This window comes from Haliotis rubra, unplaced genomic scaffold, assembly GCF_003918875.1.
Source record: "Haliotis rubra isolate DU_JTF1 unplaced genomic scaffold, ASM391887v1 Scf727, whole genome shotgun sequence".
In the NCBI taxonomy this organism is placed as follows: domain Eukaryota; kingdom Metazoa; phylum Mollusca; class Gastropoda; order Lepetellida; family Haliotidae; genus Haliotis; species Haliotis rubra.
In genome coordinates, this window is record NW_025767443.1 from 380,382 (window position 1) to 397,583 (window position 17,202).

At 42.4% G+C, this 17,202-nt stretch overlaps 1 protein-coding gene across 1 annotated transcript in view; it reads left to right on the plus strand.

Annotated features, from left to right (window-relative positions):
- The first annotated feature begins 3,445 nt into the window (after positions 1-3,445).
- The window catches only part of LOC124259539, a 34,367-nt gene continuing 20,610 nt past the window's right edge, over positions 3,446-17,202 (plus strand). The window contains exons 1-7 of the mRNA XM_046693680.1: positions 3,446-3,591; positions 4,212-4,352; positions 6,530-6,739; positions 9,324-9,572; positions 14,224-14,381; positions 16,012-16,134; positions 16,808-16,919. Of these exons, the coding sequence (XP_046549636.1) occupies positions 4,238-4,352; positions 6,530-6,739; positions 9,324-9,572; positions 14,224-14,381; positions 16,012-16,134; positions 16,808-16,919 (967 nt within the window). The 5' untranslated portion in view covers positions 3,446-3,591; positions 4,212-4,237. The remainder of the gene's footprint in view (positions 3,592-4,211; positions 4,353-6,529; positions 6,740-9,323; positions 9,573-14,223; positions 14,382-16,011; positions 16,135-16,807; positions 16,920-17,202) is intronic.

Sequence of the window (17,202 nt, forward strand, 5' to 3'; positions counted from 1 at the left end):
CGAACCCGCTTAAAACGAACAGGTGGAAATAACGAACTGTTTCCACTCGAACACGAGGTGTATATTTTAGTTGCAATGGGAATAACGAACTACGGTTATAACGAACTAAAAGTAGTTCTCACTTTTACTTCGATATAACCGTAGTTTACTTCATTTTGAAAATGGGTATTCCATCCGTATTAGTAATCGAACCAGGGTCTTCAGCGCGACCAGCGAGTGCTTTAACCACAAGGCCACGCCTCAGCCCTGAAACTGAAAAAAAACCCAAATATGTTAGTTGAAAATATTAGCTATCCACAAGTGGATGTTCGAAACACAAATTCATCACCGAAATTAGGGGGCAGATGACTGATCGAGGGTCCGATGATCAAGTTCGAATCCAGGATTTAAATAACATCGAATATAGGTTTTTCAACATCATACAGGAGAAAGCTAGGGTCGGCAGCACTTCCGGGTTTAATCCGGGTGCGACGGTTAAGGTTGTTGTGGCCACGGACATTGTTCGGTGAGTTCATTTCTTTCCGAAATTTATTCATTTTTTTATTTATCCTTGGCATATATCCATGAAAATGTTATTTTGATTTTTGTCAAATATGTTTTTTTTTCGGAGTTTCTGAACAAATCAGTTTTAAATGGTGACGTGTTACTTTGTTTAAGGCCTAGTGGTTAAAGTGTTCGCTCGTCACGCCAAAGAATCGGGTTCGATTCCCCACATGAGTACAATGTGTGAAGCCAATTATTGCTGGGACATCTCTCCTTTACTCTTATCTCCCACGTTAAACCAACACGTGCTGTGATAAGTCACATATGATATAGATGCGGATATATATAATACAGCGTTGCTCATCGAGCTGAAGATTCAGGCTTGGCTGCATTGTTTGATAAAAGATCTCAGGTCAGGTTTACGATGTAGTCTTGCGCAACATTTCACTGCAATATCTAGTGTAGATATCTGACATACTGGTGTTTCATGGGTTGCGGGTCACAGTGCTGTAGAACATTCTGTCCTCAAACACTCTGTGGTATCACACGAGATAACCCTCATCGGCTTGACTCTGCACCGGAAAAGAAAAGAAATTGACCTTAGTGTCACAATGTTAATGCATAACCGATCCTCAAATGAGGGTTTGTTTGAAGATCAGTTGCGGTTAGAGTGTCTTTGATGACACGGACAATGGGTCGTCCATGGCCATTCGTTTAGGAGATTGGTCATTCTGCAAATGTTGACGGAACAATGGTATTGTGGGGAGTCATGAAAATGTAGCACTAAACGAGGAGCTTTCAGACCTGCAAGGTCTCGTTTCGTACCCCTCCACTCTGCAATCAACACTGTGAAAGTTTCACATGGCACTACATTTCAACATGTGAAGGTTTCACATGACACTACAATCAAACGTATAAAGATTTCACATGACATCATATTCCAATATGTGAAGGTTTCACATGACACTACATTCCAACAGTGAAGGTTTCACATGACACTACAATCCATTATGTGACGGTTTCACACGACACTACAATCCAACATGTGACTATTTCACATGACACTACAATCCATTATGTGAAGGTTTCACACGACACTAAAATCCAACATGTGAAGATTTCACATGACACTACAATCCATTATGTGACGGTTTCACATTACACTAGATTTCAACATGTGAAGGTTACATATGAAACTGCATTTCATTAAGTGAAACTACAGTTCATATTTCATTTCTTGATCTGCAGTGATTGCGTTCTAAAGATGAACGTGTTACCTAAGAATCGTATCGGCGAATGGTCTATTGTAGACTAAGGCTTAGTCCCTGAATAAAATTTTGAAAGTAACAAATAAACCTATTTAAATTGAAAAGGTGCCCAAGTGAGTTGGGAGATTGGGAAATCTAGACTTGCTTCATTAAGGGCTTTAACATTGCAGGGAGGGCTAGTCAGAAGGACAATAATGTGGTTCAGGGACTGTGAGACAGACTAGGCCTATTGTAGTAAACATGCTCTCAATGTTGACAAACGTCTGCAGTGTACGCCATTGTGCCTTTGTCGTTTTCTCGTTCATATCAATTAGCTTTATATAGGTTTATCTGTTATGTTAATATTGTTCCTATCTTGCTGTTAGTCCTTGCAAGTGTCCTTAATTCTGTTTTGAACATATCATTTCAACTCAGTAACTACAGCTATAACGAACTCAAAGTTACCACTAATCGAGATACCCGTGAAGATCCGGGTTAGAACTGGTCTTCAGCAACCCATGCTTGTCGTAAGACGCGACTATCGGGATCGGGTGGTCAGGTCACTGACCTGGTTGACATATGCCTTTGTATTCCAATTGCGTAGATCGATGCTCATGCAGTTCATCAAGGGATTATCTGATGAGACTCGATTAATCACCTACCACTATAACAGGAATATTGCTGAGTGCGGCGTTTTAAACAATAAACAATTGCACGAAACTAATTGTAGATCGTTAAAACCTTTCTTTCAGAAACTAGCCACAGTGCGGGAGTTTCTGGAGAAATCGAGTTCCAAACTTAAACGATGACGTGTCACTTCGTCATGGATGTAAACACATTCCTAACATAATTATCACGTCTCACATATTCTGAAAAATTGTTGATTTCAGCAGGTGCACGTGAAGGTTTCATGTAACACATGTGGTTCAGTCAATGTTTAGTATCTGATTAAAAAGGTATTAGTATGACATCGCTATAGACTGCACGTGTGATAACGTGACTCTCTCAGACATCAGTGATACTTTTTTTTATTTTGTTTTGTATATGTACTTGTATTCATAACAAATTAGTTGAATTCTCATCAAATGAGACACACACACACACACACACACACACACACACACACACACACACACACACACACACACACACACACACACACACACACACACACAAGCACGCACGCCATCCCAAAACTGGCGGTCACCAGATGACGTAATTAGGGAGGTGTTATAATCCACTGCCAGAAATGGGACATACAGAAATTGCACTGCCAGAATTGGGACAACTACTATCACTAATTGGGACTAATTGGTCTGTGTGAAAATGGTACTGGGTTAATTAATTGACAGAAAGAAGGTATCTGGAACATTTGGATTGCCTTTATCTATTTAGAAAGGCAATTTGTATTTCCACAAAATCATATCTTGTTTAAATACGTTACTCTGTTTTTTTATTAAAGTTCACTATCATCGGCAGGTACATGAACAGAAATACATAACAAGTAACAACTGCTACAAAAGAAGCGTTAAATGATGAATCCATGGTCGAAATAGGATCCTTCAAAATCGTAACGATCGTAATAACAGAAAGACACACATGAAATACGTCACGTGATTAGTATGTTACAATCGAGTACAATCTATAGGGACAGCAATATTCTCCTAACAATCCCTCTCTGTAAGAACACATTTCACAATACATGTACATATCACAATGCGATGTACAGTGTCAGGCTGTCACTGTAGATAGAACACTTATCTATGTCCATATACAATGACCCAGTAGATACCAACACTGTTATCAGTGATCGGAGTTCACCGCCATTATAGACTAAAGATCTGTTCTGTGCGATTTTCGGGTAAGTTTTCTATTAACTCAGTATGTACAATATAGCTTATGCTTTGTAAAATGTGTTTTACAGATTCTAAGGAGGGTATTTTCCGTGTATGAGATGACACCCCAAACTTGTATTATCGTGTATCAACGATCAGACGGAGGGGTGTTTCATTTGGGAATGGTGATTACAAAATGGATATCGTAAATATACCTGAACATGTATATGTTCATGCTAATCTATTCTGTACGCTTTAATGGAAATTAATATCGTTTTAAATGAGGACTGATTGGAGGCGTTGTTCTTTCAAAATCTCGAGAGAACATAATTCAGGGGATATAACTCTTAAACTATATGTTTTGATTAACAGTGCCCGACATATCGCATCATATCAAATTCTACTGCACGTTATATGCATGAGAGGGACGGTGGAGTAGTCTATTGGTTAAAGTGTTCGCTTGTCACGCATATCCCCCACATGGGTACAATGTGTGAAGCCCATTTCTGGTGTCCCCCCTGTGATATTGCTGGAATATTGCCAAAACTAAACTAACTCACCCACTTAAATCGGACGTATGTATTCGTTTGTTGTTGAAGAATGAATAAGCGAGACAAATTATGTTGTATATTGCATACAATTTCAGAAGTGGCCGATCTGAGGGTTTAGACCATGAGGTGTCCGTCACTCTATGTTGCTATGGTGATTACCATGGCGATTGCTCCTGTACTTGGGCAACATGGCTGGGACACGACAGTATGCACACAACTGACAGTGGACCAAAATGGTATGTACTGGAACAGATGCAAGATGTGCTGACATAAGCAGTCAGCTTCATGTTGCAAGATACCCCTGAAAATCCGGGTTGAAAATCCGGTCTTTAGTAACTCACGCTTGTCGTAAGAGGCGACTTGGTTGACACATGTCATTGTATCCCAAGTGTGTAGATCGATGCTCATGCTGTTGATCGCTGGATTGTCTGGACCAGACTCGATTATTTACAGACCGCCGCCATATAAGCTGACTATTGCTGAGTGCGGCGGAAAACAACAACCGACGAATCATGTGGCCAGGACGTCCACATTGATCCGGATCCTGGAGTGAGATTGAGTGAATTTAGTTTTACGCCACACTCAGCAATATTCCAGCAATACGGCGGCGGTGTGTAAATAATCGAGTCTGGACCAGACAATCCAGTGATCAACAGCATGAGCATCGATCTGCGCTATTCGGAACCGATGACATGTGTCAACCAAGTCAGACCACCTGACCACCAGATCCCGTTAGTCGCCTCTTACGACAAGCAAGGGTTACTGAAGGCCAATATTCTAACCCGGACCTTCACGGGTCTTGACACTTTGGAAAGAAAAGCAGACAAATCAAGATACATATTGTTGACGAACCAACATTCAATTCTATTTTTTAATAGTTTTTGTGGACATGTTGTTTGTCTTATTTCATTTTAACTGTATTATTGCAGTTAAATTCCAGATAGATTTTTGGATGACTGTTAATGTTCATATTGGAGTGTATATGCTCTTCCTGATCGTGTCTCGGTTTGTTTATTTGTTTGTTTGTTTAACACTGTTTCACAAGGTGATTTCTATATACAGTCAAAGTCCGTCGTGTCGAACTCGTCGGGAACAAGAGAACGGTTCGACTTATCCGAGTGTTCGACACATCCGTCAGCATAGAAATAATGATAAATATAAGGAAATAGGCAGAGGCAAAGAGATGAGTTCGACACAACTGAGAGTTCGTCTCAACCGAGACATTGTAATCGAGTACGGATCAGTGATTGGCATCAGGAATATCGATCTTCGCAGCTAGATACTATGACTAAGCGATGGTGTTACATTTTGTTCTTATTTGATGTCATGCTCTGTCATGCCTAAAAAGATGATTGAAAACACTGACGTTATTTCCAGAGCCAATGGTGCTTTCATTTCATCACAGACGAAGATGAATTTTGTTATCGAAAGCAAACCTTGGATTTTCTAACAAGTTATATATTTGATCATTGTACCTCCTTTTCATCACCGCCTTCGTGGTGTAGTGGTTAGAGCGTCCGCCCGGAGAGCGGAAGGTCGCGGGTTCGATCCCCGGCCGCGTCATACCAAAAGACGTTAAAATATGGTACAAGTTGTTCCCTGGCTGGCGCTCGGCATTAATGGGTACATCAAGGAATGGTCGGCTCGGTGTCAGTATAATGTGTCTGACTAGGGTATTCACGCTTAACTGCGATACTGTATCTCAGTGAGCTAGCACTATAACACAAGCTCAAGTCTGCGCTAGTACAAGCAGCCACACATACACACGCATGCACGTCGTCATGTGGCGGCGTGTGGTCCTGTGCACAGAGCTTAGGTCACGAATCAGTTGACGTTAAGCAACGTCGAGCTCGGACAATTCTTGGATGGGTGACCGTGTTTGGCAGCTTGACTCCTGAGAGTTTCTAGGAGTTCAGTCCTGCCCCACAACGAATCACATGTGATACATGTGATCTCACCTTAGGCAAGTGAGTTTGTTCAAAACTGCCTCTGTTCACCCAGCAGAAAATGGGTACCCGGTTGGATAAAGTCATGTGACTATAACGTTCTAGCGCCTAACAGGCAGCTTGGGTTATACGGGGTAATAATAATCAGATTCTGATTAAGCGCCGCGAGCAATCACTTGGAGTTTGGAGACTGTGGGCTATAGAAGATGGCTTATTTATTATTATTATATGATCGAAATATTCTTAAGTGCGACGTTAAGCCCCCATTTCACCTCACCTCACTCTCCTTTTCATCACCAACCAAGTCAACGCGACTAACACAACCTGTCAGTCGTGCTTTATGACAAACATGGGTTGGTGAAGATGGCTAAATTCTTAGCTACACATTCACGGGTAATGTCGTGTTTGGGCAACACATTCACAGTTGTACAATGTCTAAATACGAAAAATACGCATTTGTTTCCCAGATGCCACACATAAGCGGCCAAACCTCCCTAAGCAGTTCAGCGTGAGGGTTGAGGCCAACATCCTCGACAAGAACTACACCACCGACATTCGGGAGTGGTACGACGAGGTCAACAACAAAGGCGCCATCGATCAGTTTGAGCAGGGAGTTGAGGCCATCGCCATATACGACTACGACCTCAACGAGCTGATTGTGGTCATACCAATGCCAGGTGAGTAAATTTTTACGCAAAGTTTTACGCCGCTTACAGCGTTATTCTTGCAACATCACGGCGGAGGACACCTGAAATGGGCTTCACACATTGTTCCCATGTGGGGAATCGAACCCCGATCTTTGGCGTGACGAGCGAACGTTAATACCACTAGGCTATCCCACCGCATCCCATGCCAGATGATGGAACGAAAGTTGAAACATTTTACTATTTTTTGCAAGTGATCAAGTGATTAATTAATTATTGATAATTAATGAATTAATTAATTTGGAAATCGGTGCGGATGCCTATTGGTTAAAGGTCCAGGTTCGATTCCCTTCAAGGTACAATGTGTCAAGCCTATTTCTTGTGTTCTTTCAACACACACACACACACACACACACACACACACACACACACACACACACACCAACAACAACCCCAAAAACACACAACAAAACCAACAACAACAGCGTAAAACAACATGTTGCAAAAAGCAGCGTAAAACATACAAAGGGGTTTTGCAAAAAAGCTGCGTAAAACATACTTGGGGGGTATTGGAAGAAAGCTGCTTAAAACATACCACGGGGTACTGCAAAAAGCAGCATATGATAAAACGTTCTACGGGATATTGGTAAAAGCAGCATAAAACATACAACGCGGGTATTGCAAAATCTGCTTAAAACAACTAGGCCGGTATTGCAAAATCAGCGTAAAACATACCAGGGGCTATTGCAAAAAAAGCAGCGTAAAACATACAACGAGGGATATTGGAAAAAGCTGCTAAAAACATAAAACATTAAAGGTATTGCCAAAAGCTGTTAAAAAAACATACTTGAACAGGTATTCCAAGGGTGATATGGATTTCAAAGCTGCTTAAAACATACCACGGGGTATTGCAAAAGCAGCGTAAATTGCTTGTTGTTCTACTGGGATATTGCCAATCAAGTAGCGTAAAACAAACACACTCTGAACAGCAGTATAACTTTTGATAGCGCCTGCTGGTCTGTCACTTAACACTGGCAACAGCAATGTTGGAACCACTCCATCTGCAAGAAATCTTGGAATCATATTTCAAGCCAGCATGTCCCTTGAAAACATGTCCAGAACCTGAGCAAACTACTTTTTTTACTTCACTTTTTTTAGCAAAACTTGCTTCTTCCACATTCACAACATTAGCAAAATCCGCCATCTTCTTGACAATGAAACAACAACACTTCTTGCTTAGACTCCATCCTATCATGAGTGGATTATTGTAAGTCCCTCTTCTTCCATATTCTGTTATCTCTGATCCAAAAGTTACAGCGAATCGAGATTGCAGCAGCAAGGGTTGTAACGCGCTCGCCTATCCCGAAAGCCCTCCACTGGCTGCCCGTGACTGCCTGGAATCAGTACAACATTCTCGCCCAAAACTGTGTTTCTATCATGAATCACCTTTTCACTATCTGAGGAGCCTTGTCAGCATATACCAACCAACCCTTCAGTACTGACGACCATCTTCGCCTGTCAGTCCCAATCACGAGAGCATCAATGGGTGATCGAACCTTCACTGCCTCAGCTCCTCCACTGTGGAACGAACTACCTCTGCCTATAAGAACTGTCTCTGACAAACCTCATTTTAATACTTTTTAAAGACACACCCTTTCAAGCTAGCCTTTGACTAGCTATTCTTATCTCACTGAATGACGTTTTCCTATATCTCCTGTATATAGCGCCACTGAGCAAGCTGTATGGGTGAAAATAAGGCGCTATATCATTATCATGATTATTACTCTCTCTCCTTTGTTTCTAGGTTCTATTGAGGTTCATATTACATGCTCAGGCACACGAAGAAATAAATTATGAATTGATTTCTATAGCCTATGTTTGATAAATAATATATTTATTTATAATTATGTTCAGAGTTGGGGGAAGGGGTTTGTGGGTTGATGGACTGGAAATATATATATCATTCATAAATATCGGGAAAATTATGGAATCTCCTCTCTTAGAGTAAAAATATCTCAAAACTCTTGTCACGTTAGGGTAGAGAGTTTTATGGATGTCAACTTCTCTATGATCATCAACACAACGTTTCCTGGTATATTCTTACTCCTTTAGACCTCCTCCGTGGTGTAGTAGATAGAGCGTCCGCTAGGAGATCGGAAGGTCGCATACCAAAAGACGTTAAAATATGGTTCGATCCCCGACCGTGTCATACCAAAAGACGTTAAAATATGGTACTTGTTGGTCCCTGCCTGGCGATTCCCCACATGGGCACTATGTGTGAAGCCCATTTCTGGTGTCCCCCGCCGTGATGTTGCTGGAATATTGCTAAAAGCGGCGTAAAACCAAACTCAGTCAGTCAGTCAGTCTTACTCCTTTAACAGGTGAATGAATGATTACCCTTCATAGTATTTCTGGTGTCCCCGCCGTGATGTTGCTGGAATATTGCTAAAAAAGCGGCGTAAAACCAAACTCAGTCAGTCAGTCAGTCTTACTCCTTTAACAGGTGAATGAATGATTACCCTTCATAGTAATATATGAAGCTCACATCCATGAAAACTCTGTGTATCACTTCTAAAAGCCATTCAAAGACCCCTTGTTACGTTCTTTTTGTTTGCAGATTCCAGTTTCCATTGCACGGTGACCGATCTGGCCCAGGATCCAAACAGGTTCATTTTCGGCGCGAAGACGTACGCCAATGGAACTGACCGGATCTACACTGCAGCTGGAGCATTGCGGTTTGGTGGGTCGACGCCGGAGAAGTATATAGGGATACAGACTGTGCGAGGGGTACTGACAGACACGTGGCAGTCTTGTGTATATTGGGCGGATATGGACGCCACCATGACAGTTCTTTGGCACTTCTCGCGTGAGTTTATTTAATCTCTCACATACTCATACAACGACTCAGTTACCCGTTAAGATTCAGGTTGGAATGGGTAAAGATGTAACCCAGTCATTCCCCAACTATATGAACGAAGGTACAGTCCGTTTGAGTCAGAAACGGACCGATGAATTGCAAATTTTATCATTGTACAAAATTGCCACATAAATATAAATAGTACACATGTTTATCATTTACTAATACCAAACAGCTTTCTTACATTTGAAAATTTTCCGGACTCCACCAAAAAAGTTCTATAAGAAACTATCATTAAAATTTTGACACAGTTCCCTATTTGTTACGAGTGAGGAGTGCAGAGAAAGGGACAGCCAGGTGTTAGAGAAGCACCTGCACAAGTGCCCACAAAGGTATTGATTCATTAGCCTGTGCTGTGCCGCCTCCATCCTTTCTCGCACACCTGGCTGTCCCTTTCTCTGCACTCCTCCCTCGTAACAAATAGTGAACTGTGTCAAAATTTTAATGATAGTTTCTTAAAGAACTTTTTTGGTGGAGTCCGGAAAATTTTCAGATATCAGAAAGCTGTTGGGTAAATGATAAACATGTGTACTATATATATTTATGTGGCAATTTTGTACAATGATAAAATTTGCAATTCATCGGTCCGTTTCTGACTCAAACGGACTGTAGAAGTTAAGAGAGGTTAGAAAGGAAGAGGACGTGGATGAGGGAGGAGGTGCAATTGGAGCATGCGCTTACCCGTGAAGATCCGGTTTAGAATTGGTCTTCAGCAACCCATGCTTGTCGTAAGAGGCGGCTAACGGGATCGCCTGGTCAGGCTAGCTGACTTGGTTGACACATGTTATTGTATCCCAGTTGCTGATGCTGTTGATGACTGGATTGTCTGCTCCTGACACGATTATCTAGAGTTCGCCGCCATATAGCTGGAATATTGTTGAGGGTGGCGTTAAACAACAAACTAACATCCAACCGGGCATCAGGTGGTCCCTTCTCCCAGTAAGACCATGACGAGTTGTGACCTAGATGAAATCTGGAATTAGAGTTTTACTGTTATCATGATAATGTAGCCCTGGTAACATTTGGTATGGAAGGAAACAAACTCTTGATTAATGTCCACGCACTCTAATTACAAAACTGGTGGAAGATAAGTGGTTCCCGTACATTTTACGGGCGTTTCTTTAGACTGCAGTGACATCAGATGTTATTTGTGAGGTTCAAAAGGAAAAACAACAACCAAAAACAACAATTTTCCAGTTTGAGTTGAAAAGTGCCTTTGTTAGTTTAGCGATATTCCATCAATATTTCGGCGGGGGCTACCAGAAATGGGTTTTACACATTGTACCCATGTGAGGAATCGAACCCGTGACGAAAGAACGCTTTAACCACTAGGCTACAGTAGAAAAAGTAGGTTAAAGAGAAGCCCTCGAGTAATCCTGTGAGTTTCCAGGACTTATGTCCTGCCCCTCAACAAAGCAACTAAGTGGCGACACCTTATGAAAGTGACTGTGTTCAAACTAGCCTCTGTTCATCCAGCAGAAAATGGGTACCCGGTGGTATAAGTTAGGAACACATTGCGCAAACACATAAATGCATGGCACCCCAAGGAAATGCACATGTTGCGTCAAAGAAACGGAAAAATGACTTTATTCTGTGAAATTTCCAGGAAATCACCCGTATGGATATCGATTATAAAACACGTTGGAAACTTTTCTTTGCATTTACAATCATCTGAAAAAACAGATGAACGTGTTGCAAGAATTCTGGGTTGCGCAAAAAGAACAATTGTGACATTGGTCCTACGCTACAGACAAACAGGCCGGACAGCAGACAGGCCTAGGAGCGGTCGACCGGAAGTCACTACCCCACAAGAGGACCGTTATTTAAGGACGCTTCATTTAAGAACAGACACCTCGCTGTGACGTCATCATCAACGCATAGCCTTGGTCCACGAGTCAGCAGGTGGACAGTTTCCAGACAAATCCGTCAGCATGGAATCAGAGCCTATACACCGTTCAGGGGCATAACGTTAGCACCGGAATATCGACATCGAAGATTTGTTTGGGGCAGGAATGTTGGGCAGTGGCAGCAACGGAACTGGCAACGGGTCCTTTTCAGCGAGAGAGTAGGTTCTAACTGAACAGAGCTGACGGCCGAAGATGTGTCTAGCGACGGCGTGAGAAACGGACGGCACGTTGTTGCGTTCAGGAAACGGAACCATATGATGGAGGGAGTGTGATGGTTTGGGGTGGCGCTTGTGGGATCATCAAGACCATACCCGTTATCATCAATGACAACCGTCGGTACATTGATGAAGTTCTGCGGCCCATGTCCTGCCTTTCCTCCAGCAACATCCAGGAACCTTGTTTCTACAAGACAATGCCACACCTCACACCGCTTTCGCCACAACGGCCTTTCTCAACGCCAACAACGTGCCCGTCCTGCCTTGGCCACCAAGATCCACTGACATGTCTCCGATAGAGCACTTGTGGGACCATCTTGGACATCGGATTTATCAGCTTCCACACCCTCCGCACTCTCCTACCCAGAGTTCCATGCGGCAAGCCAGCATAGTACCTCTGCCACAGGCCAGAAAAATGTGACGATTCGTCACATCTATCACCGTCCATTCAATATAATGTACAGATTTCTTTTACTCTTTTATTTTTGACGAGTCTACACATCTAACTAAACATCTTTAATAGAATGGTTTAGTTTCACTGAGAAAATATCCAAAAACATGTAACACTATTTCGATTTGCGTAGCGATCCTTTGTTTACATAGGTTGTACGGCTCCACGTGCTGTCATCGAAGCCGACGGAGAGCAAACGATGCAGCCAGTTTGATATCTAAATATGTACTGTCATAGACCTAACTGTCGCAGTTGTGGAAGAATATATATGTAACAATGTAAAACATTATGAAGAGAGCGCCGTTAAGCTCTCGTGAGTCCAGTCTCTTCTTATTGATGAATATGCGCGTTTGATTACAAACAAGAGAAAAGTCCGGTCACGTGATATGCAAATTAGCCTGTGGCAGTGATGTTATAAGTCATCGCTGTGCCGGAGTGTGCACCCTCCGTTGACGAGAAATGCACCGGCTCAGGCACTACAGGCAGAATCACGTCAGATCCCCAATCACGTGATCAGGAGACTTACACACTCCAACCGACGTTTTCTGACGTGCATCAGTGCAAGGGGTGAACCCAAAACGCCGTACTGACGATCTGCCTTCCCACTTGAACCTCTGTTTTGTCGTTTGTCGTTTTGGCTTGTGCTCGAATACTGGACAATCGACACCCATGTGATAACATTCCCCTATACCACTGTTACATTTACCACGTTCTCTTTCTTTATGTCAGACATGCTTTACATACACCTTCGTTATGTATATTAAACTTCATATATCTTCGTGTTTGTGTTGTTTCTTTTGCACGTGAGTTTATTTATGATTAACGATTAACTTCAATACTTTTCTGACATTTGAAGAGTTTTAAAATATGATGTGGACAACTCAGATGTGGAGGGGTGAATTTTCCTGAATTGTTTTGCATAGTACTATGTCACATGTTTAGTATTGTTGTTTGTTTGTATTAATTTTTTTATTTTTTTATTCATGTTAGGATTAAAATAAAATTTAAAAAATACAAAAAAAAACATTGTGAAGTTATAATATTATATGTATCTACAAGGATTTAATTTAATTTCCTTCCTACTGTTGTGGATCGTGAAGATCCGGGTTAGAATTGATCTTCATTAACTCATGCTCGTAAGAGGCGACTAACGAGATCGGGGGGTCAGGCTCGCTGACTTGGTTGATACATGTGATCGGTTCCCAGTTGCGCAGATCGATGCCCATGCTGTCGATCACTGGAATGTCTGGACCAGACATGATTATTCCGTTGACACATGTCTTTGTATCCCAATTGCGTAGATCGTTGCTCATGCTCTTTAGTTTCTCAGGTCCAGACCCGATTATTTACAGATCGCCGCAATGTAGTTGAAATACTGCTGAGTGCGGCGTAAAACTAAACTCACTCACTCTTACGTTTGTGGAGTTCTACAATCTGGTGCAGACAGTGTAACTAAAGGGCTGGTCTTTTCATTTGAGTGAGTGAGTGAGTATGGTTTTACGCCGCTTTTAGCAATATTCCAGCAACATCACGGCGGGGGACACCATAAATGGGCTTCACACATTGCACCCATGTGGGGAATCGAACCCGGGTCTTCAGCATGTCGAGCGGACGCTTTAACCACTAGGCTACCCACCGCCCCTCTTTTCATTTGAGGGGTGGTGGGGTAGCCAGTGGTTAGATTGTTGACTCGTTACGCCAGTAACCTAGATACGGTTCCCTACACTGGAACAATGTGTGAAGCCCATTTCTGGTGCCCCCAGCCTAGATATTGCTAGAATATTGCTAAAATTGCTATCCACTCACTTTCTGTATTTTTTCCATTATGAAATTAGGTAGAAAATGATGCATTCGATTAAGCCTAGCACACGTACAGATAAAACATGTTACTACCATTTGCTTGGATGACCCCTTTGTCCAGGAAATGACACTATTTTTAGATATTTCTGGCCCGGATATGATCCGTTTCTGTATCCGGTGTAGAGCGCACGTAATCGCGCATTAACATGTCACGTGATCTTTTGCAGGCGTAGATTGGCAGACTTCCCAGGATACACCACAAGTCCCTGTTCGATGTCACGTGACGGGGAAAATCTGGAACGGCACAGTGTCAAGGAACTTTGAGCACATATACGAGTTCGCAGAATACAGGAACTCTTTGGATGGAGAAACTGAGAGGTTTGAGGTAAATTAACAAACCAAGAATAGAGTAAACATATAAAGCAGTGGATAGCGCGTCAGCCTGGAGAGCGGAACAGAGATTCTACCCCTTGTCTGGGTCATTCCCATGTTAACCGTTGGAGCAGGATTTGCTACTTTTACCTGAGATCCATTGGTAATATTCGGCAACACCTGACAACGCAAGCCCTTTTCGAACTCTTGTTACATCGAGGCTTCACTAGTATAACAGCATCTTTTCAGGCCTCAGTTCTAACCTCCTTGATAAGCTTCGAAAGATCCAAAACACTTTCGCCGCATCATCAGCAAGACTTTTAAAATAACACTATTTTTTAAAACTTGCTTGCAAATGTATATTACGGACAAGGTATATATGGACAATGATTTTTCAGAAACGCAGAACTGTCTAGCCTATCTCACATGACCTATTGCAAGAATATCTCGTTAATTGGGGGCGGCGGGGTATCCTAGTGGTCAAAGCTAGTCAGGCCAAATACCTGGTTCGATTCCCCACAATGGTACATTGTGTGAAGCCAATTTCTGGTGTTCTCGCTATGATATTGCTGGAATATTGCTAACAGTACCGTAAAACCTAACTCTCGCACTCATTCTCGCTATATATATCTATTCACGGGAGATTTCTATAAAAGCTGACCGACCTACCCACCTGATCACCCTCGTCCTGTATGCCAGCAGAAGAGCATACATATAATACGCATCAAACGTTAATCTTTATGCTATTTCATTTACCATTCGACCAAAATCCGTGGTGTAGTGGTTAGAGCGTCCGCCCGGAGAGCGGAAGGTCGCGGGTTCGATCCCCGACCGCGTCATACCAAAGGACGTTAAACTATGGCACTTGTTGGTCCCTGTCTGGCGCTCGGCATTAATGGGTACAACAAGGACTGGTCGGCTCGGGGTCAGTATATTGTGTCTGAGTGAGGTATTTCTGCTTCACTGCGGCATGGTATCTCAGTGGGCTAGCACTATGAAACCAGCTTAAGTCTGGGCTAGTACAAGCAGCCGCACATACACATACACATACACACGCATGCACGTCGTCATATGAGCGAAATATTCTCAAGCATGACGTTTAACCCAATTTCACCTCACCTCACCTCATTTAACATTCCGTATAATACTTAAAGAAAACAACATTCCCATAGGAGTGTAGAATAGTTTTGGCTCATTTTAATGAACTTGTTTAAGTTGAAAGCGTGGATGTAACAAAAAAAAGAAAATTGTAAAACGGACAATCCTGGAGTGAGTGATTTTAGTTTAACGCCGTGTTTAGCAATATGCCAGCAACATCAGCACGGGACACCAGAAGTCGGCTTTACATTATAGAAACTACACCATTAGGCTACCCCGCCGCCCCGACAATCCTGGAGATCTCAAACCTTTTAGAATAGTAAACGGTCTAATCACTGAAAATAGGGGGCGGTGGGGTAGCCTAGTGGTTAAAGTGTCAGCTCGTTACGCCGAAGACCCGGGTTCGATTCCCAACATAGGGACAATGTTTGAAGCTCATTTCCGGTGTCCCCAGCCGTTGTATTGCTGGTATATTTGTAAAATGGCATAAAACCTTACTCACTCACTCACTCACTGAAACTGGAAGATGTTTCGTGTTGTTGTAGACTCCCCAGGGAGCCTACTGTCATGGGATGAAAACACGGACCAAGCCGCCCACACCGTCCAACACATTTAGCTTCGGGGCAGAGGTCCAGGTTCCCGAAGCCTTTCAAATATCCTACATGACGGTAAGCATATCCGCATATCCTGGTAACCGTTGACCGCTTTGTAAGTCATGTCCCTTATTCTCAGGATTAGTGACTTAAAACAATATTTCCCCGATTATGATTCTTTACCAATATGCATAGATGATCGTAAATTTTAACACATGCTTAGCGAATCCTGTCAGCAAAAGACATTAATCATCTATGTTAAGTTAAAATGTATTTCTACCCCTGTACAATGTAAATTGTAACCACTTTTTAGGTAACCTAAAAACTGTCAAAAGAAAAGAATTAAGCCTGTTTTCATCATAAGCATATTGACTATAACCATTTTTTCTGCAATTTTCTGATACAGAGTGGCCCGTGAAGATCCGGGTTAGAATTGGTCTTCAGTAACCCATGGTTGTCGTAAGAGGCGACTAACGTGATCGGGTGGTCAGGCTCGCTGACTTTGATGACACATGTCATCGTATCCCAAATGCGTAGATCGATGCTCATGCTGTTGATCACTGGATTATCTGGTCCAGACTAAAAACATTACAGACCGCCGCCGAAATATTGCTGAGTGCGGCGTTAAACAAACAAACAAACAAACAAAACCAAATCTGCAGAGCGACTGATAAGAACAGTAAGTCATAAAAACGCTTCTCTTGAAATTGTCTGCCTCGAAATGAAGTGTCCACTATTTATTTTCTAGGAATATTTTGACCATGATAATAAACTTGTCAAGTTGGAGTACACGCCAAGTAACTTGGAAGGCCCTGGCGCAGACAAACACAGAACTACGGAAATTCATGATTTTAATACTGGTAAGTTCATGACCTGGTGATCAGTATCAAATGGTCGTGGCGTGTTTTCATTGGAGTGAGTGGGTTTTCAGCTTTACGCCGATTTTAGCAATATTCCAGCAATATCACTGCGGGGGACACCAGAAATGGGCTTCACAGATTGTACCCATATGATGACTCGAACCCGGGTCTTCGGCGTGACGAACGAACGTTTTAACCACTAGGCTACCCCACCGCCCGTGTTCATTGGAACCTGCAGAGGTTAGTGGCCTGATTGGAGAAGATGTTTGTGTTCATGAAGGTG